This window comes from Pteropus vampyrus, unplaced genomic scaffold (assembly GCF_000151845.1).
Source record: "Pteropus vampyrus isolate Shadow unplaced genomic scaffold, Pvam_2.0 Scaffold114, whole genome shotgun sequence".
Classification (NCBI taxonomy): domain Eukaryota; kingdom Metazoa; phylum Chordata; class Mammalia; order Chiroptera; family Pteropodidae; genus Pteropus; species Pteropus vampyrus.
Window position 1 is genome coordinate 3,260,232 of NW_011888895.1, and position 21,065 is coordinate 3,281,296.

Below are 21,065 nucleotides of genomic sequence, written 5' to 3' on the forward strand. Positions count from 1 at the left end.
TACTTGTTCCAATTGTGAATCGCCTTACTAAGTAGTAATGTTTACATCCATAAAATTTTACTTTTCATTAAACATTTAGTACTATATTTTATAGGATCTGTCAATAGTTAGAGAAGTAACAGCTTAAATATACAGATGGCGTATTAACTGCACTGAAAGAGCTAAGGTATTAGTTCCAGATGTGAGAGCCAAGAAGTCACACACTGGCAGTCTGGGCCAGATAACATATGACGCGCGGGAGGGTCAGCGTTTGTGTCTGATTCTCATTCAGGCTGGTTAAGCTGTGTGTCGCGAAGAAAACTCTGAGCCTTAGCCACATTCCTCTCATTCTTGTCTACTGTCTCGCAACCTTGGCCACAAGAGAAAATAAGAGGCGGTGCGTGGATTCACCAGTATTACTGGAAAAGCAACGGCAAACACATTCTTGGCTGCCATCACATCTGCAGTCATGGTCACATAGGAAAAGATGAACTACATGTGACAAGGAAATCTTTAAAAAATAAAAGACGTACACTTAGATTCTTTGGCTATAACTTAGAGATATATCCTGACAGACGTAATAAATCCAGGGCACTATGCAAAGAAATAATAAATCAAATATAATGCGAAAATCCACACTTATCATCACCACTGAATTTGTACTCAGATATAGCCAAAAATTTTTAGAAAGATACTTTTTAAAGGAGATACTTCCCATATTGAAATGATTTGTTAGACTACGACTATCTACATCTACAGTTTATGCTTTCTTTTAATTAAAGAGAAAAAACTTTGAATAAAGTCTCAAAATAAAATTAACTAAACCAGGAACTTTTTAATCCTTTTCTTCAATTAAGCAAGCATATAATATTGCAACCTGAATGTATTTAGTCATTTAATAGACTTCCTTCCCCTGTCTGCCTGATTAACTCCACCTCCTCAACAACAGAACAAAACAGAAAAAGCAATGTTCTCCCCGCCCGCTACATCATTCCATTCTGAAGGGACTAGCTTGTTTATTAGCAATTCACAGCAGCTGAAGAAAGATAAACATGGAAATGCAAAATGTTCAAATACTATTCAAACTTCAGTTGTTTTTGTCAAGCCCTTGAAAGGAAATTTTGCTCTTGGTTTTAGCTGCTGAGTTCACCTTTGACCAGTGGTACTCAGAGCTCCGTAATTCCATTCTCCTTTCCCTCTCTCTAGTCTACCACAGCCCATTTAATGTGTTGGAAAAAAAATGAGAAATTAAATGAAAAAAATGAAGATATCTTCTTCAGGAATAAAATACCACTTACATATAATCAGAAAGTGAAGACAGGAGATTTAACAAGAATAAAGAGTATAAAACACAAGTTATAAAAATTCAGTCTATGGATTCATCAGGTCACATACCAGGATGAGCAAATGCAGGCAGAGGTTGTATAACAGGGGGAGCCCCGTTAGCCAGGGGAGGCACTGCTGCTGGAGGAACAGAAGATACTAGGGGTGGAGACATTCCAACAACTGGAATGGGTCCCATTGGCACTGGAGCAACCGCTGTAAGTGGTGGCATGCTGGCGATACCTCCCATACCTGCAAAGGAAGAAATCCCAACAAAATTCACATGGAATCACATTTCAACATTCACGATAATTAATGCAAGACTGCTTGAAGAAGACCATCACTTTTCAGTTGTAATATATTCATATTTAAAATATGAATTCGGATTAATCGTTTTGAAGAGTATCAAAAATTATGTCAGGGATCCCATCAAAAGGGTTCAAGACTCAACCCGAAGAGGGACCTACTGGCCAGAGTTAAGGATCGATGAGAACAATAACTGCAATGGACTGAAAGCCACCAAAGAGAATTAAATTCACAAATTCATAATGGTACTTAAAAACAATTAAACCCCCAAATCCTAATTGGCCACCATAGGTGATCGATTTATTCTGAAAACCAGTAAGAAAAAAAAGGGGAAAATAAATCAAACATTTATCCTGCCTTTCTCTTATATACTGAACCTTAGCGTAACCGAACATTTGACAGAGAAAGTTCTGCTTACAGAAGTATTCCAACCAAAAAATGAAGAAAAGATACTAAAATAAATGTTTCCTCCCTTTTCTCTCTGCCTCAACTCATCAAACTATTCCAGATCTTTCAGGTCTTATTATCCCAGGCACAATAATAATTATATTGTGATATAATAAGAAATGTTTATCTGGTCTTCGTCCCCAGTTCCTGGTTCTTGGCAGAGATCCTAAAACCCTTGTAATTTCCTGATTGATGGGAACACCTTTTGTTGTAATTTTTGGTCTTGGTCCCTGGTTCCTGACACAGGAGCTTCTGAGACTCTTGGAATATCTAAAGTGATGTCTTTTTGTATTTGAATGAGATGACTGGTGGCTGGGGGTCCCGGAATAGCTGCAGGATGGGAGCTAGTGACAGGAAAGACCAAGGCATGATAAGAGGGTTAGAAGACGGACAGTCAAAGGCACAATTCCAGGACCGAAAAGTCCCGCCGCGCCCCAGCCTCCTCAGTGACCTCAGGGGAGGCTACCGGGGCTGGACACCGAGATAATCAATAGCCAATGATTTAATCAATCGTGCCTGCATGATGAAACCTCCATTAAAACCTTCTACACACCACAGAGTGTGGAGAGTTCCCCCGCTGGTGAACACAGCCACACGCTGAAAGAGTGGCACCCCAACTTCGCAGAGATGAAAGCTCCCGCACTCATGACCCTTCTGGACGCCACCCTATACGCCACTTCATCGAGCTGCTCACCTGTACCCTTTATAATACCCTTGATAACAAACAGGTAAATGTAAATAAATGTTTCCCCGCCTTTGGTGAGCTGTTCTAGCAAATTACAGAGAGAAGGAGAAGGGTTTGTGGGAACCTCTGACTGTAGATAAGTTGGACGGAAGGAAGAATGCAGACCTGGGGGACTCATTACTTGTGACCGAAATCTCAAGTGAGGACAGTCTTGTGAGACTGAGCCCTTAAACCAGTGGAATCTGACACTAACTCTGGGTAGTCAGTGTCAGAATTAAAGTTAATCATAAGATACTAAATTAGAATACTGTGGTTTTTCTGGACACAAAACTCTTGGTACCTTCTTTCCTTGAGAACCCTAAATAGTTACTCCATTTTCTTCTGACATACAAAGCACTGCTTTAAAAAAGTCTAAAGACATTCTAATTTTCTCTCCCATGTTTGTTCTTTCTACATGCCCGAATAATTTTTTGTTTTACTAGAATATATCTTAGTGTTAGTCTCTCCGAGTTGATATTCTCAGGCACTCTTTCAAATATAGTTTCAAATGTTTTATTTCAGGAAAGTTGTCTTGAACTCATTTTTAACACATGCTCTATTCTCTTGCTTTGGTTTTCTTCTTCAGGACTCCAACTAACCATATATTCAATTTTCTTTGCCTTCAATATCTGTCACTTTTTCTCAAATCCCTTTTATCTTTTTTCACTTGATTTTAATTTTCGAAATTTTCCTTTTTTACCTTCTATTTTCTTTCAGACAATATCTCTTATGTTGCTTCTAGTTTGGTCTTCATTTCCGAAACGACTTTTTTAAAAAAATTTCTCACTCTTTCCTGAGTTGTCACTTTATTTCTGAAGTTTTAAAATTCTGATTTATGTGGGTCTTTCATGACTTGTATCCTTTTCTTAGTATTTTTTAACTTGTTTTGAAACAGTGGGTTACTGATGTGCTGTCCCTGGGCATAGGGATGTTACCTGGTTCTTTATTTTCTTTTTTCTAATAATAACTTCATGTGAGAGTTGACCTTGACAGATACTGCCCATCGCTCATTTTTACGTGAGGCTTGCTGCCAGGGATTTCCAGCCTCTGTCCTCCTCCCTGACTTTCTGTGTCTCTGCCCTGCTCAGTTCTGATTCTGCTCCCCGTCATTTCTCCTCCATGTGGGGCCCTGTCCCCAAAGGAAGCCTTGTTGGGTCAGCTTTATGAATTCGTAGCAACCAAACTATTCCAGATCTTTCAGGTCTTATTATCCCAGGCACAATAATAATTCTTCTCTAACATTATAATTTTTCCACTTTAAGTGACCTACTCAGCTTTTAAATATCCACTGCAAAGACCATATGTCCTTTTACCAGCCAACTACCTTTCCTGAATGAGTATTTTCTGCATATTTCTAAATAACTATTTTGTGCTTTGGAAGCCATTACTCTTGACTTCGCTAATCCTTAAAAATGTCCCATCTCTCCTCAGTCACTGAGCTTCCTCTCTCTACTCTAAAAATGTGGGCACACTTCCCATAGTGAACTCACCACCCTCCCACCGACATGCTCCTCCAGCTTGGCCTCCCCTTTCCAGTTAAAGCCCCCTCTCTTCCAACCCCACAGCCAGGTTTTGTCCCTCCAACTCCAATGAAACTGCTTGTCAAGGTCTTCCACGAACTCGTCTTGTCAAATCCACTCACTTTTCTGTCCTATTCATACTCACCCTTTCAGAAGCAACCTAAACAATGGCGCACTCCCTCCTTTTTGAAACACTTTTCTCGGCTACGAGGACACCAGCATTTTACCTGACCTTTACCTATCACGGCATTCCAAGGCTCTGTCCTAAGTCTTCTGCCTCCACCTTCTCTGTGAGCTGCCTTCTCCAGCCCCAGCGCGTGCGATGCCATCCATACTCAAACCCTCCTGGAGCTGGGAGATCCCTCCTCTGAGTTCTAGACACGTGGATTCATTTGCCTCCTCGGCATCTCCTCCTGGAAATCTAGCAGGCACCTCAAGCTTAACATGGCCCAAACGGGACTGACTTTTCCTCCAAAATATAATGAATCAATTCCCCTTCTATCTTCCACTCCTGTTTTCACCACCCAGAGAACTACATCACCATTATCTCTTACCCATGGCAAACGCCTCCTTATTGATTTCTGGAGTTCTTCTCTTGTCCTACAGCAATCCAGTCTGTAGATAACAGATTGCTTTTTCTGAATGTCTAGTAACCATGTCACTCCCCTGGCTTAAAAGCTCGCTGTAGCTTTCAAATTCACTTAGAAAAAGAAATTCTCCTTAGTGGCTTTATCGGGCCCTAAACCATCTGGCTCCTGCCTTATCTCGCAGACTTTAAGCCTTACTGATACTTCAGCAACAATGCTCTCGCTTTTGGTTTCCACACCAAGCTTGTTTTTGCCTTAAGACCTTTGAAATTGCTGCTCCTTTTGACTGGAGGGCTTCTCCCCCAGGTCTTCACATGGCCCTATCTCTAAGTCCCCTCAAAAGTCACCTCCTCAGAGAATTCTGACCACCCTGACCTACTAGGTCTCTTTCTATCTTATTACCTTGTTTATCTGCTTGTTTCCCCCAACTTGATAAGAAGCTTCACAGAAGCCATGATGTCTTGCTCACCACCATGTTCCTAGCAATGAAGACACATAGTAGGGGCTAAACATATTGGTTTACTCCAATAAAACCATGGACTCTAGCCAAAAACGGATAAACATTTTTTAATCAAACAAAGGACAAACGAACTTCTCTTGAAATACTTGGGTCGAGAGTAAAAGAAGAATTATGCTGGGTGCGTAAACACACATAAGGAAGAAGCTGCCAGGCATACTCAAAGCATTTGCTGGAATACAGCTGGGTCGCCTGAGGCAAGTCATAATATCACCGCACCCCATTTCCCTCTTCTTAACATAGAGGAGTTGAATGAAATGATTGCTCATCTTCCGTGTGTTGTTAACACTTGCATTGACACACGCAGACGTCGAACCCTTGAAGAGGGAGGCCCTACGTCACCCAGATCGTTTGGTGATAATGAAGGTGGGGAGCGAGAAGGAATGAAGGAAACTGAGAGCTTTAGGAAAACTGTTTGGACAAGCTCTACCTCCCTCTGTAGGAATGCGATCTCGAGCGAATTGTCTGCCTCCCTGGGGTCGCAGTCCTCATCCATGTCACTCCTGTGCACCTCTAGGGCTACTGCCATGACCAAACAAAATGCTACATGTGACGGCAACTGTGTAAGGGCTGGGCAACGCCCGGTCAAATAATTTTTAATATTAATTTGAAAATAATGATAATAGTAATAAATTACTTTGGTCCCAAATAGTCAAAAGTGGAAGAAAAAAAATTACACTGGGTTGGGCTGAGACGTGGAACTAGAAATACTAGCAAAGGGCAGATCTTGGAAAACACCTGGGCAAACTTGATCAGGACCGTGTACTTTTAACTTCTCTTATGTTCTGATGTTTCCTTGTGATTTAGCCTCTTGAAAACAGTTTACTGAGAATGTTGATGTGATGAGAACTAGGGGAAAGGCAGTGGAGGAGCCTAGGGAAAGAGCTAAGGACTGACTGGCAGGCTATCAGATCAGAAATCCCAGGCTCCCACAGAGGCGGTGGCAGGTTATGTAAGTGACTGGAAAACCCTCTGGGCAGTGAGGACACAGCGCCTGAAAATAACTCAGCACTATCTCTCGAGCTGAAATTCCTACAGCAGGATGGAATAAGAGAAGACGTAGTAAATGTTAGAAGAATAACTGACACTCGGGATTGAGAGAAAAGAGGAAGTGGGGTGCCTCTGGTCCTTGAGCCTTTCTCCACTCCGGGTTTCTTCTTGCAGCACCAGAAGGGAGGCCAAACTGAAAGCAAACCCACCACGAGCTGTTTTAACACGTGGATCCTGGCCAAACACTGGCTATGGGGACCTTCGGAGATCCAGAGCAACTCCCACTTAAAATAAATAAAAAATTTAAAAAAATTTTTAATTGCCAATTGACTACCTTTTCTGAATATTTTCAGTATATTTCTAAATAAATACATCTACCTGAGGCTGTTTTGGAAGCCGTCCCTCTTGACTATGTTAATTCTTGCAGGTTCCCCTATCTCTCAACCACTGAGATTTCCCTCTCTAGGACAAAAATGGGGGAGGAAAATGGAATGTGGTGATATTGTGACTTGCCTCAGGCTACCCAGCTGTATTCCCACAAATGCTATGAGTGCGCCTGGCACCCTCTTCCTTCAGTGTGTTTGCACACAGCAATTCTTCTTTCACTCTGGGCCCTGGTGAACTAAGGGCTAGGTACAGTGAACACGTGATGGACAAGGATCCTGCTCACTCGGAGCCTAACGTGCTGCTCACTTCCGTTCGTCCCGCCCTTTGCCCACAAAGGACTTTTTGAGTTCTTCCTTCTTCTCTTGGATCACTATCCTACTTGCTTAATCCAAAATCTGCACCTTTCCCCTTAAAACCAGTCTAAACCTCACCAAAAGAAAAGCAATGCAGAGTTTGCCTGTTTTAAATAGTAAATCTATGAAATATAACCACAGCATTTATTTATCTCAGCTTATTACTAATTGTACCAGAGACAACCTGAATTACTATTGACTGACCCCTCCCAAATCTATTTCATTACCTGTCATCAGATATATCAGATATCAGGAAGAAGAGATAAAAAAAAAAAACTATATCCACAATTGCTGTGTTTTGTTTAAACTAAGCACGTCCCCATGAATCAGGTGTTACATTTAATCACCATAATCTTTTTTTTGTTTTTTCTTATAGGTGAGGCAACCTTTGGTTGACCTCACAGATTACAAGGACCTTGTCAGCTTACAATCCCTTATTATTATTATTTTTTTTACTCCTACAGCACCTGGTCTTTCTAGGTGGTCTCCCATCTAAGTACTAACCAGGCCCAACCCTGCTTAGCTTCCGAGATCAGGTGGGATTGGGCTTGTTCAGGGTGGCATGGCCATAGAATATCACTGTAATCTTTAAATCAATCTAAATAATCAAAGTCTAGGGTGGGAACTGAGGAGAAATCAGAACAGTTAGGGGTTTTGGTCAACTAATTACTGATTCATTTTTAAGAAAAATATCTGGCTAAAAGATCGTTTTTTAATGGATTCATGTTTTTAATTGGGATACAATGTTTATTTTTTCCTGCTTCATTTTGTTTTAAGAAAGATCTTAATGTGGCCAATTCCCTCAATACTGTGAATTTAAAACTATATTTTGAGATACCACCATCCAAAGGGGTTGTTCACACACAAGGAAAATAAAGATGTTATGGAAACAGAGACCGAAGGAAGTATGTGACAGTGTGAGAGTCAAGAACCCAATAAGAGCAAGAAAAAGAAGACACAGCAGCAGAGCGCAAGTGTGTTCCTTTGACGCGGACAACCTGCGCCCTGCTCTCATTTCGGTCACTCTCATCCCGGGTTAGAATGTGACCATGTTCCTTCTCCTTCCGTGCCATCTTCCTGCCTAGGGCCATCATTTTTTCAGATGAATTACATCCCAGAATTTCACAATGCTTGAAACAGAAAAGGGAAAAAGGGGAAACATTTATTTTTAAAATATACAATGAAATATAGAAACCAATTCCTTCTCAAACTTACCAAACGCTGGCGTGCTAGAAATAGCAACAGGTTGCTGTTTCATGACAGGGGGAAGTGCGGGGGGGAGCTGATATCCTTGAAGCTTCAGTTTGATAAGTTTCATAGCTATGGAAAACTCCACTTGATCCATTCTTCCATCATTATTCATATCAGCTAGTGCCCTGCAAACGAACAGCATGGGCTTAAAATGACTATGACATGACCATCAAAGAACTTCCCAGAACCATCACTCCCACCCACACAAAAACAAAAATAATCAGCTCCCTAATCCCGGGGAGAAAAAATAAACAGAAGAAACAAAGCAAAATGAAATAAAGCTTATTTACCAAGCCATAGGGAGTAACTTAAAAATATTGACGAGATTTTATATAACTAGAAAATACTTTTTTTTATTGTTGCTCTTTACTTCTATGGTATATGAGGTGATTTTCAGTCTGAATTTCAAGATATAAACTTTAGATATCAAATAGGGTTTCTTTCTGGAGTGATGAAAATGTTCTAAAATTGGATAGTGTGATAGTTGCACAACTCTGTGAATAAACTAAAAAACAATGAATGATATACTTTAAAAGGGTGAATTTTATTATGTAAATTATGTCACAATAAAGGCGCTACAAAAAAAAGTATTTAGAAACAGTTTATTTCTAGAGATGCTTGCCTAGATTGCACCAACTCCTCTGCAGGGTTCGACAAACCTCACCATAGGGGCAATATCCTATGTTATAATTCTACTATACTTTACTTTTAAAGTCATGAAAATGAGCTGAATGAGCTTATGAGTATGTTTATTATTTGAAAATGGTACTCAAACATAAACGGCCACGGTAACTTGCAATGAGCTTTTATGTAAAGTATATTATTTCAAAGAAGAGTAAGCAAAAGAAAAGGATTTGTACTTGCAACTGGAAACTATGAGATGCAGACCAAAACTGTGCATTCATGACTTAACCTCTTCTGCATGAAAAATGTTCATTCAGATTTCATTTCTTTTAGTCTAGATATTAAAAGAATGAGAATTTATTTTTTAACCAATCTTGAGAAAAATTTTATTTGAAACATCAAATGGTAAGACCAACCACTCCAATTAAAATGCCGTAACTAGCGCTCTTTTAAATAAGACACATCCAGGGAGTGTCCAAAAAAAGAAAAAATAAGTTACACAGAAAATAATCCTCAAATAATTAATAAGCAATAATAATATTGCTAGAGTTAACTTAAAGAGATAAAACATGAAACAATAAAAAGAATGACATTTAACAAAGATTAAAAATCGCTGAAGACATTAAAAATTGTAAAAGTCAACACTATTCTTTTGGAAAATAAAAAAAGGTCATAAAACAGGAAACGGAACCCCACAGCCACAGGAACCTCCTTTTTGCCTAAGATAGAACCACCCCCGTCCTCCTGCAGTCCATGATCCCTTGGCAAACCACACCAGTGGAATCTGATTTCACTCACTACTAGTGAGCCTGAGAGTTGCTTCCCATATGTTTCTTGGTCATTTGAATTCATACATGAATTGCTCATTCACATCCTTTGCCAAGTTTTCTGATAGACGGCATGTCTTTTTCTAGTCAGTTTATAAGAACTCATTGTGCATTACATATTAACTGTTCTTACATCAATTGAAAGATTTTTAAAATTTTGTCTGTTCATTTTGTGTATAGTATCTTTACTGTGAGAAATTCTACATTTTCTCATACTCTTCTCATTGAACTAAAAAATACTTTTGTTGTTTATTAAATGTGCCTATAAAGTGAGACCTACTTCTGGATCATCTATTCTGACTGAACAATTCCATTAATATGACAATGATCCGATCATACTCTATGGTACATTCTGATACTTGGCAAGGCTTTTTTTTTTTCCTTATTATTAAACTTTGGCTATTCAGATGTTTCTTTTTCCCTAAGAACTTTAAGATCATTTGTCTATTCTACAAACAACTATATTAGGATCCAAGCTGAATATATTAGATATATTAATTAGATATGTTAATTTCTGCATTAATGCATTAGATATATTTAATTTAGATACATTTAATTAATTTTGGAAAAATGACACATTTATGATAGTCTATCCACCAAAGAAAATAGTATGTTCGGTTCTACCAGCATTTCTTTCAATAAGATTATATCACTTTCTTCATATAAGTAATTACTTTTCTTGTTAAATGTGTTCTTAGGAATTTTATCATTTTTGTTACTATTTTAATTGGAACATTTCCCCCATTTCCATATTTAGGTGATTGTTTTAAGCATAAAGAAAAATTTTGCTTTTAATAATCGTTTATGCTGTATTCAGCTATCTTACCAACGTTTTATGAATCTTAATTTTTTTTTTAGGCAAGGCAACCCTTGGTTGACCTCACAGATTGCAAGTACCTTGTCAGCTTACAATACCTCTCCGCTTTTTTTTTTTTACGTCTACAGTACCTGGTCTTTCTAGGTGGTCTCCCATCCAAGTACTAACCAGGCCCGACCTTGCTTAGCTTCCGAGATCAGATGGGATTGGGCTTGTTCAAGGTGGCATGGCCATAGACTTAATTAATTTTTTAAACTAAGTCTCTTGGGTTTGGTTAAGTACAAAAATCACATAACTAGCAAAAAAGGGAGTTAACTTTCTCTTCCAATATTTATACCATTCCTCCACTTTACTGGTCTTATTACCTCTAAGACCAATAAAGAGAAATGGTATTAAATGTGTGAGCATCCCTACTTAGCTATGAGTTTAAATGAAATGACTGTAGTGTTTCATGGTTTAGAATAATATTTGGTAGTGATTTTTAGAAGTAGTCTGACATATTTAAGCAGTTCTCTTTTCTTCTTACTAGAAATGGTGACTGTATTTTTTATCAAATGCCTAATCGGCATCTGCTGATCTAACCTTTTTTTCCCCCTTTTATCTGTTAATATAATAATGCTGAGAGAATTTCTTGATTCTGAACCAACTTTGCACCCCTGGCATAAACTCAAGTTGGTCATACTTTTTATACATTGTGAAATTCTATTTGTTAAGAGTTTGTTTTGATTTTTTGCAGCTATATTCATAATTGAGACTGGTCTCTGGTTGTTTTATTTCTATACTATCTTTCAGGTTTTATAAAGGAAGTTAAGTAAAATAAAATGGCGAACTCCACTTTTGCTAAGTATTTGTAAAAAATATTCAGCTATTTCAAACAGTTTTCAGGAAAAAAGTAAAAGTTCCCATCAATCGACATCAACATGTATACTTTAAGAAAAGTGTAAAAACGGGCAAATCACCCTATTCCCCATACCACTGTCCACCCCCGCAAACATGTTTTCTAGTTGGACACAGAGATATCCAATGTGGAATAATAAGTGGGTGAGGGAAGAAAAGACTTTCTAGTAATAGCTTAATTAGAAAAATTGAGTTTCTAAAACCTTTCCAGTGAAGCACCGGAATGGGAGAGGAAAGAAATCATGGAATCCATAGGTTCCGGTACATCACTTTAAACCACCTACCAATATTTCTTGAGAATTTTGTATGATCGTGCCTAAAACTTCTTTTCTCCACTAATAAAACATAACTGTTGGGAGTTCTTGGTAGTAAAAACTCAAAGGACTGTCAGGAAATATAGTAGTTACTGCAAAGCTCAGCTCTCTCTACCCACCCCATCAGCTCTGCCATCCATTTTATCTCTCATTTATAGTTATTTCTCAATTGTTCCTAATCACCCCCCAAGGACTAACTAAAAGTCTGAGAATCCTGAAATTAGGTTCACAAAACTTTCAAGGTAAAAACAAACAAACAAACAAAACAAAAAACAAAAAAAAACCTTATATACACTAAAAAAAAAAAAAAAGAGCACTTAAAAAAAAAGGGTAAATCAAACAATTGCTATTTATGACAAACTGGTCTTACATACAAGGTTCAGCCTGAAATTAAAATCTGTATATAACAACAGGCTGGATTGAGATGAGAACGAAGCCACAGGTACGCTGAACACTAAGGGTAATTTTAAATAAACGATATGTCGCTCTTATACACTGTCAGTGGGGAAAAGTATTTCAACTCTCAATGGAGGGGAATTGGGCAACATCTACAGAACTGCATTCTCATTGACTCGTTGCAGCCATACCAACAATTCCACTCCTAGGAATTTACCCAGAAGACAGACCTCCGACAATAAACAAATACATATGGTTTAGCTCATTCATTACTACATTATTTATAATTGCAAAATATTAGAAATAACCTAAAAGCACATACGCAAGAGATTGAATAAACTATGGTATATCTTCCACAATGAGTACTATGTAACTGTAAAAAGAAAATGAGAAAGATCTCTATGGAATGATCTCAGCGATTTCCGAGATATGTTGTTAAATGAGAAAAGCAAAAAACAAAGGAAGATTTATAGGAGGTTATCTTCAAAGTAAGAAGGAAGAGGAAATAATATAAATAAGAACACGTAATTATGGAACTAATTTTTTCCATAAAAATAAACAGAGGAAGGATAATAAGAAACTAATAAAATGGGTGGGAACAGGAATAAAGGGTTAGGAGAGGGATTAATACTTCTCTGAGTTCACTTTTTTTGTACAGTTTTGGCTTTTGAAAATTTGTTAATGTATTATATATTCAAAAAATAAAGTCCACGAAGATGAGAGGAGATTCCTAAACTGAGTAAAACAAAAACAAATCAACCCAGTAGCATTTTAAATAAATAACATGTCCACATAGAATGAGGGGAAAAAAACTAACCCAAGTAATTTCTAAACACAGCATTTCACATATCCTCAATCTATAAACAAAAGAACTAGGAAGCAATCTTGAACTCTGCTGAATGGGTTTGGCGTTTGTAGTGGATTCCAGTGCAGTAATTCTGAAACTATTTTGTTCGTATCATAGAATTAAAGGAAAAGACCAGCCTCCTCTCGACCCTCTCATTCACTGCCCCAGAGCTGAATCCTGCAGATTCCTTTTGGAGCCCATCTCTGCCACAAACGCTGTCACAGGCTGCTCTCCTCTCACTGTTCAGATTCATCCAGCCTAGTCTTCATTTATTCATTTGTCTAGTCATCCAATAAACATTTTTTAAAGAGTGACACCTCTTCAAAAGGTTTAGGCACTATCTAGGAATTGGGATTACAACTGCGAAAAAGACAGGCAAGGTTCCTGCCCTCGCAGAGATTATGTTAGTGCAAGCAGACACTAAACAAGAAAACTAATCGAATTATTCCACACTATAAGTAAGATTAAGAAATAAAACAGGGTTAAGGGGAAAGAAAAGTCAGCGGGTAGGAGAAGGTGTATAGAGGGAACTACCACACGCTAGAAGCCAAGAAGCACTGCTCTGGGGAGGTGACAAAGGAACTGAAACCTGAAGGGTGATGAGCCAGCTATGTGAGAATCTGGAAGAACTGCATTACAGAAAGAAGAAATATCGTAAGCAATGGCCTTAAGGCAAGAAGCCTTAACGAACATGAAGATCAGTGAAATGAATGCAAGGACTAAGCAAGAGTCGGATTATACTGGGCCTTGAGGCCCTGGTACCGACTTTGACTTTGGATTTTCTTTTCAGTGGAGTTTTAAATGGATTTACTTTTCTAAAAGATTGTTTGGATACCATCTGGAGACCAAGTGTGCGAGAGACTCCAGTCAGGATGTTCAGCTGAGATGACAGATTAGGACAGATGGCAGTGGAGGCAGAAAGAAGTGGCCGGATTGGGAATAAAGTCGGAAAATGGAGTCGAAAGTAAATGCTGATGGATTGAGTATGTAAGGTAAGGAAAAGAGAGGACTCAAGCGTGGCCTCCAGCAGCTAGACAGATGCTCAGTGCTGTGAACTGAAGTGAAGACTCAGAAATGAGAAATGGAGAAGAAGGGAACGTGTGTCCAGGATGACTTTTTTTGGTAAATGAGTTTGGCACATTGACTTTGTTGGGGGCTGAAGGCCACTCAGAAGTATCTTAAAATAGTATGTTATATAGCTGTCTGCCCTGTCCCAATGCCCCAGATCGCCACGCTGTTCTAATTTTTGTTCTTATGTCTCTGTCTCCCTCCTTCTCTCTCAGAGCCCATTTCCAGGTGGTGCTCCTTCCCTTCCCCTCATTTCTTTCCTTGGAAGCCTCTACTCTCCATTCCTATGGCCCCTACGGCCTCTGATTCCAAAGCCCTCACTCAACCTCGTTTTCTTTCCTGGACCCTCAAGACCCTTGTCCATTCCCCTGCTTCCTTCTCCTCCCTCTCCAGACCAGGCCAGACTGGAACAACTGTAAGCATTTGAGTTGCCAAAAGGATACAGGATATTTGCCAGCTTCCTTCCAGTTCCTTCTTAGTGAAATGATTTCTAGGAAGGTGTACCATCTTTGGCCACTGTTACGATTTGGCATTACATACACTGACTTGACTTCATCCTCTGAGAATTCAAGTTTTCTTATATTCTTAATTGGAAACCAGACTGGATAGGTAGGTAGCCTCAAAGTATTAGCAAGTTACAGCTCAAAAGTCACAAATTAGTTAACTGAAATATAGGTTCTATGTGGAACAAAAATTATAAAGGTTTCCAGCACATACTCCCCAGTACTCCATATCACTCACATATTTGAACCAACCTCCAGAACAAAGAAAGTAGGGCCCAGAGAGAGAGACTAGAAATAGTTCCTAATTCTCAACCAAGATTTTCTTCTTGCCCAGATGACTGACACAGGGACTGACTGAAACATTAGACTCAAATCCATTCTTCTCTCTACCAAAAGGGACATGGGCCTTCCCTGGGACCCTACCAGAAAAACCACATGAGAACACAAGATCAGCATGAGAGACAGAAAAGGAAAACTACTTTATTAGGTCAGCTGTTATGACTTATGAATTTAAAAACTTAAATTTAAAAAGGTCAAGTATTGCTCAGGGTTACAAAGTGAGTAAACATCAAAGCTAATAAAGTAAACATCAAAGTAAACATCAACACCCATAATCAAGCTTAGACTACGTTCTGTAGAGTCTTCTTAAAGGCAACGAGGAACTATGTCAACCTTTATTAATTTCCATAAAACCATAAATAAAGAAGGTTGATCATTTAAGAGAATGAGCAATCAGTTGGACAACTTAGTTATGTGGAATACCCAGTCCCCAATGCCAGCAGAGGCTATGTTCCTAGATTCTGTTTTGAGGACCTATTATGTGCCAGGCCCCACACTAAGCCCTTTATATACAGTATCTCTCATAATCCTCTTAGCCTTGTAAGGAAAATATAAATCTTCTCATTTTCTAGATTAGAAAACTGAGCTTAGTTAGAAAGGATAAATACATATTCCAAATCATAAAAACAGAAAGCAGAGCAGCTGGGATTCAAACCCAGGTGTGTAACTGACTACAAATCATGTGCTCTTTCTACTACAGCAAGCTGCCTCTACTACGCTAATAAATCAGGAAAATGAAGAATTAACTAACTGTAAAAACCAAACACTGAGGGGAAATGTGGCTTCTTGATAACAGAATTAAGCATAACTCCCCAGTTATGAACCTGGAACACGAAACTGTATTTGCTATTCACTCTTTTTCTTTCCTGTGGTTTCAAAAGACTCAATGCTTACAATGAATGAAGGAATTTAACAACATATATTACGCACTCACCTTGTACAACATTGAAATAAATACTGGTTATTTCACTATTTTACCGGTTATTTCACCACTAACTCTCAAATATTTTCTTTACCATTTATTCAATGAAAGATACAGAATCATTACATTATACAGCTAGAAATGTGAGACATTCAGATGAATATGGGTAATGTGGATGAAGCAAAACAGTGAGAAAAAATCGAAATGTAGATTTCTCAAATGGAAAGTCAACTCTCTGACAGTGTTACCTTGTAAATATCACCACTATTTTTTAAGTTCTGCATTAGAAAGATAGTTTTCAGAAACATTCCTCTGGTAGGAAGTAGTAGAGTATTTCAGAGTAGAGATATAAATTCTCCTTCTTTAGCTTAACAAATTATACCACTGGAATATTTTATTTTACCTTTTGCTTACGTGAAGTTCCAACTTACCATATCTGTGCTAAAACAGGTTGAGGTAACCCAGATTGAAAAAAAAAGTTTCTAGCTTGATCACCTGTAAATTAAGTGGAAAAAGTTTCAGAAGTAAAGAACAGCTGAAGAACAACAGAAATCTTCCTACGAAAAAATTGCAAAATTAAGAAAGAAGCTGGTAATCCTGTAAATTAAATACATGATAAAAACCAATGGTAAGTCTATAAGCAACATTAAATGAATTCATCGGCACTGACTTTAGAACTTAACTCTTTAAAAAATCATCTCAAAAAGGGCCTACCATTTGTAGAAGACTGTCCACTTTAATTAATCTGCTATTAACTAGTCGGTCACAGCTACACACCTGACAAAGCATATCTACTGGGATCCTCAAGCAAGTGATGACCTGTACTTCTACTTTATAAAAAAAGGTCTTTACCATTCTCAATATCTACACTTCAAATTTTGAGTACTTCGAATATATTTATGGAGAATAAGCAACAATGATTAAAAGAATCACACATCAATGATCAAGAATTAATAAATTAAAGAGAGCTATGAGACAAAAACACATACAAAAACAAGTCTCCAGGAAATCCAGATCTCATTTTTTCTAAAGCCAATTCCTAAAGACTAATCAGACAGGAAAGATAATAGAAAAGGCAAAGTACAAAAGGAACTTTAGGGACACAGCAATAAGAGAATTCTTTTTTTTTTTTTTAATGTTCAAAATCTGTTAATTTATTTAAGTTTCCCAAACCAGTTCAAGATCAGAAGTAAGCAAATATTTTAGCTCAAGGACCACAGTCCAGTGCTACATTACTTAAAAAATGTGACCCTTTGATCTTAACCCATCCCCATGAGTGATATGCTGCAAACAAGTAGCTTGACATCCACTGACTGCAAACAAGGCTCTAAGGCATTATCGGAAAAGCAATTGTAAAAATACAGTCTCAAGCTATGGCAAATGGGTAAATGTCTCTCCTCAATCACATGTGCCCACGTCAGCTTTGCATAATAGATTCTCTACAGATATATGCATTACTAAAAAGTAAAAATGTAAAAATACCGACTCTAATTACCAGTAATAAATCCAGATATCGGCTTTAAACTATGGAACTGCTGATCATGCTTCGCTCTCTCCTCTACAGTTATGGCCCAGATATCCAGGCTACCTACAATCCAAAGAAAAGGCAAACGAATTATTCAAGACAGCTACCAAGAGTAATTCGTTAATGTGTCACACTCTCTTTTGAAAAATAAATATTTAGCCAGCAAGCAAAAATAATTATTTAACACTTTCTAATAATGTTAGGAAGAATTATCTACAAAACATATTTTATGCAGATTGATATGTTTTAAGCATAACTAAAGTAAAACAAATAAAAATGTCATGCTTCAAATACAGGCTTCGAAAAAAAGTATAAAACAAATGACCCAGTCACTTGACAAATAAATAGCAAAGAAAAAAAACAGGGATGGAAGAGGAGTTCTGTAATGAAAAGACTTAGGGGACACATAAACTAACTACGATGAATGTATCTTGACTTGAACAAACCAACCATAACAACAACAACAAAAAGGCTAAATTAGGGAAATTTTAACACTGACTTGACAGTTGATATTAAAGAATTACTATAAATTTTGTAGGCGTGATGGTATTATATCTTTAAAAGTGTTATCTTTTAGAAACACATACTAAAATATCTGTGAATGAAATGACACGAAGCCTGAGAGTTGCTTCAAAAGAATCCAGATGAAACAATACTGGCCTTGAGTTGATAACCACTGAAACTATATGATGTGTACATATGAGTTAGGTTAAAATATACTATTCTCTCTACTTATGAGTATGTTTTAAAATTTGCCATAATATTAAGTTATTAAAAATATGGTTTCAAAGTACATTATAAAAGGGAAATCTGTGAAAACTTACCACCAAAAGGTGTTGGAAACTGAGCCATGGTTCTGTTACTTTTGCCTTGCTAATGGACGCCTGTAATTGAAATGCCACATTTGAGTTTATGAAAACGTCATCCTATATACTTAATAAACACACTAACACACTGAGTCTTTAATAACCAGAGGACTGATACCAGAGCCAGGGTGCAGCACCACAAATGAGTTACAACTGAGGCACCCGTTCCCTGCAGTGTCTTAGTGCCAGGCACAATGATGGGCACTGGGGAGTGTTGAAAGACTGGCAACAAGCAGCTTTCAGTCTGTTGAGTGAAATCATTAGCCCAGGACAGCCTGGGCCACAATATCACCAATGTTGTATTTGTTACTTTTTAAATACATCTTTTTCTTGACCATCTACATTCTAGTCCATCTGCTTGATGGTTATAACTCCTTTCAATGAGCACTTGGAATATGCTGCTCACTGTACCAGGTGATTTGTCAGTCTTATCTCCTTTCAATATCATCGCGGCCCCATCAGACAGGTACTATTATTACCATTTCTATATTACAGATGAGGAAAATGAGAATCAGAGAAGCGAAGTGATTAGAGCAATACTACATTTTGTGATCAAGCTGGATTTGACAGTGGCAGCAAACTTCTTTCCACCCACAAAAAAAACATACGTAATTGCTACTTAAAGATTTTAAGAAAGGCCTTAAACAATGCATATTACACTAATGTCTGCCCAGAACACCAACACACACCCAGTGCTCCAAAATCCCTATCAGGCATTACTTGTTCATAAACAGCCAATGTGAAACCAAGCCCGTCCTCTTCCTCGATAACAAAAAAATCCACACTTACTGCATATTTTTCCTTAGACTTAATTTAACAACACAGTAAATGTGCGTAAGTAAAAATAAATGCCTAATAATCAGATTTAAAATTTAGCTAAAGTTAGATTTAAAAAATGACAGTCCTTTGCCCTAGTACTCTTCAATTTCATCTTCCAATCTGTCCATGGAATTATTTTCCAACAATGATATTTTTAAATTTCCAAAAACTCTTTGTTGTTCTCCACTCTTTATTTTTAACGGACATAGTATCTTTTTCTCTTCTGATTCTTTCTTCCATTTTGCTCATTAGTTTTCTTCTGTCTCTTGCTTCGTTTGATTCTTTGTGTGTCGGCTGATTCATTGTTTTAGGTCTGTCTCTTTCAGTTTTGAAGCTGTCTTCACATATCTGGTGATCCCTGGGTGCTCCTTCATATTTAACAGTGAGGCGCCGAACAAATGCTCAAATGTGTGGGTGGAAGGTTTGTTGATTCATGGCCTTCTCCATACAATGGCCAGATATATATACCCTGTCGCCTTTTCATTGAAAAACCTCCAAGTATCAGTATGTAGAAGTTTTTTCATGGAAGCTGTTCAGTTGTGCCAGACAGAAAGAAATATAGGGGAGGCTGGGGAGGGAACACCACATCTAGCTGCTGCCTTCTGGGACAGAGTGGAGAAGGGAGAAGGAGGCGACAGACATTACACACCAAAAAATTACAGAAAAAGTCCCTAAAGAATATAAATTCAAAAATTCTTCATAATATATTAAAAACTGAATCTCAATAATATCTAAAAAGGATAATAAGATGTGAAAGAAAAGAGTTTACCCCAGAAGTGCAAGGTTAGTTTAACATCTGAAAATCAATTGTTATAATTTACCATATTAACAGAATAAAGCAGAAAACTCATATGATCTTTACAATAAATATGGAAAAAGCTTTTGACAAAACCTCAACATCTAGTAATGTAAAAACTCTCAGGAAACTAGGATTAATAGGAAACTTCCTCAAACAGATACAGGGCATAATTCTTTAAAAAGTAGATTTTTTACTTTCAAGTCTGAGCATGAGTACATTTAATATTCCTCTCATTATGATCCGATTATTATTTCTATTTACTTAGAACTTACTTGAAAATAAGCCTTTATATTTTTCAAAGATTCCTCTCTCCAAAGTCTTATTCATTCAGTCAGGAAAAGTTTTTATTCCCATAAACAACACGAGGTTATCTTGATCCAACGTATAAATAACAAGCTTATGTCAGTGATTTTTATCTCCTCATTAAAGCATTTTACGATTGTCCTAAAAGAGCTGATTCCTAAGCCCTTAGCTCATTCAAATGACATCTTAAAGTTCTACTCCCAGAAATCAGAGCTAATGGTCTATATTATGCCAAAATTATGGAGCAGCTTCAGTGAGGACTTACTACTGGCATGATCCTTACTATTAAGGAGTTTACAATTAATCATATAACTAAACAGCAAATAATAATAATAATAGTAATAATTTTAAAATGAGCAAAAGACCTGAACAGACACTATTCCAAATAAGACATACATACGGCCAACAGGTATGCAAAAAGGTGCTCAATATCACTAATTATCAAGAAAATGCAAGTCAAAACCACAATGAGATAGCACCTCACATCTGTGAGGATGGCTATTACCAAAAAAGGCAAGAGATAACAAATACAAGGATGTGGAGAAAAGAGAATCTTTGTATGCTGTTGATGGGAATGTACATCGGTACAACCATTATGGAAAACATAAAGAGTTCTTCAAAAAAATTGAAAACAGAACTATCATATGATTCAGCAATCCCACTTCTGGGTACATATCCAAAAGAAAAGAAATCGCTGTCTCAAAGAGATAATGAACTCCTATGTTCACTGCAGTATTATTCACAACAGCCAAGACATGAAAACAACCTAAGTGTTTATTGACAGATGAACAGATAAACAAAATGTGGTATACATA

At 37.6% G+C, this 21,065-nt stretch overlaps 1 protein-coding gene and 2 pseudogenes across 7 annotated transcripts in view; all 3 read right to left on the reverse strand.

The window, feature by feature from the left end:
- Positions 1 to 21,065, reverse strand: part of LOC105295856 (intersectin-1) — a 140,188-nt gene that overhangs the window by 76,746 nt on the left and 42,377 nt on the right. For 5 of the 7 annotated variants that reach the window (XM_023533878.1, XM_023533874.1, XM_023533877.1 and 2 more), the window contains exons 2-6: positions 18,288 to 18,347; positions 17,434 to 17,526; positions 16,370 to 16,433; positions 8,349 to 8,509; positions 1,375 to 1,554 (exon numbers count right to left, since the gene is read on the reverse strand). In XM_023533878.1, coding sequence (XP_023389646.1) covers positions 1,375 to 1,554; positions 8,349 to 8,509; positions 16,370 to 16,433; positions 17,434 to 17,526; positions 18,288 to 18,315 — 526 coding nt within the window. In that variant the 5' untranslated portion in view covers positions 18,316 to 18,347. Of the gene's footprint in view, positions 1 to 1,374; positions 1,555 to 8,348; positions 8,510 to 9,244; positions 9,301 to 16,369; positions 16,434 to 17,433; positions 17,527 to 18,287; positions 18,348 to 21,065 lie in introns of those variants that run through there. The other 2 variants (XM_023533875.1, XM_023533876.1) reach the window with 2 other exon arrangements.
- LOC111743471 lies at positions 7,589 to 7,707 on the reverse strand (annotated as a pseudogene).
- On the reverse strand, positions 10,772 to 10,890 carry LOC111743468 (annotated as a pseudogene).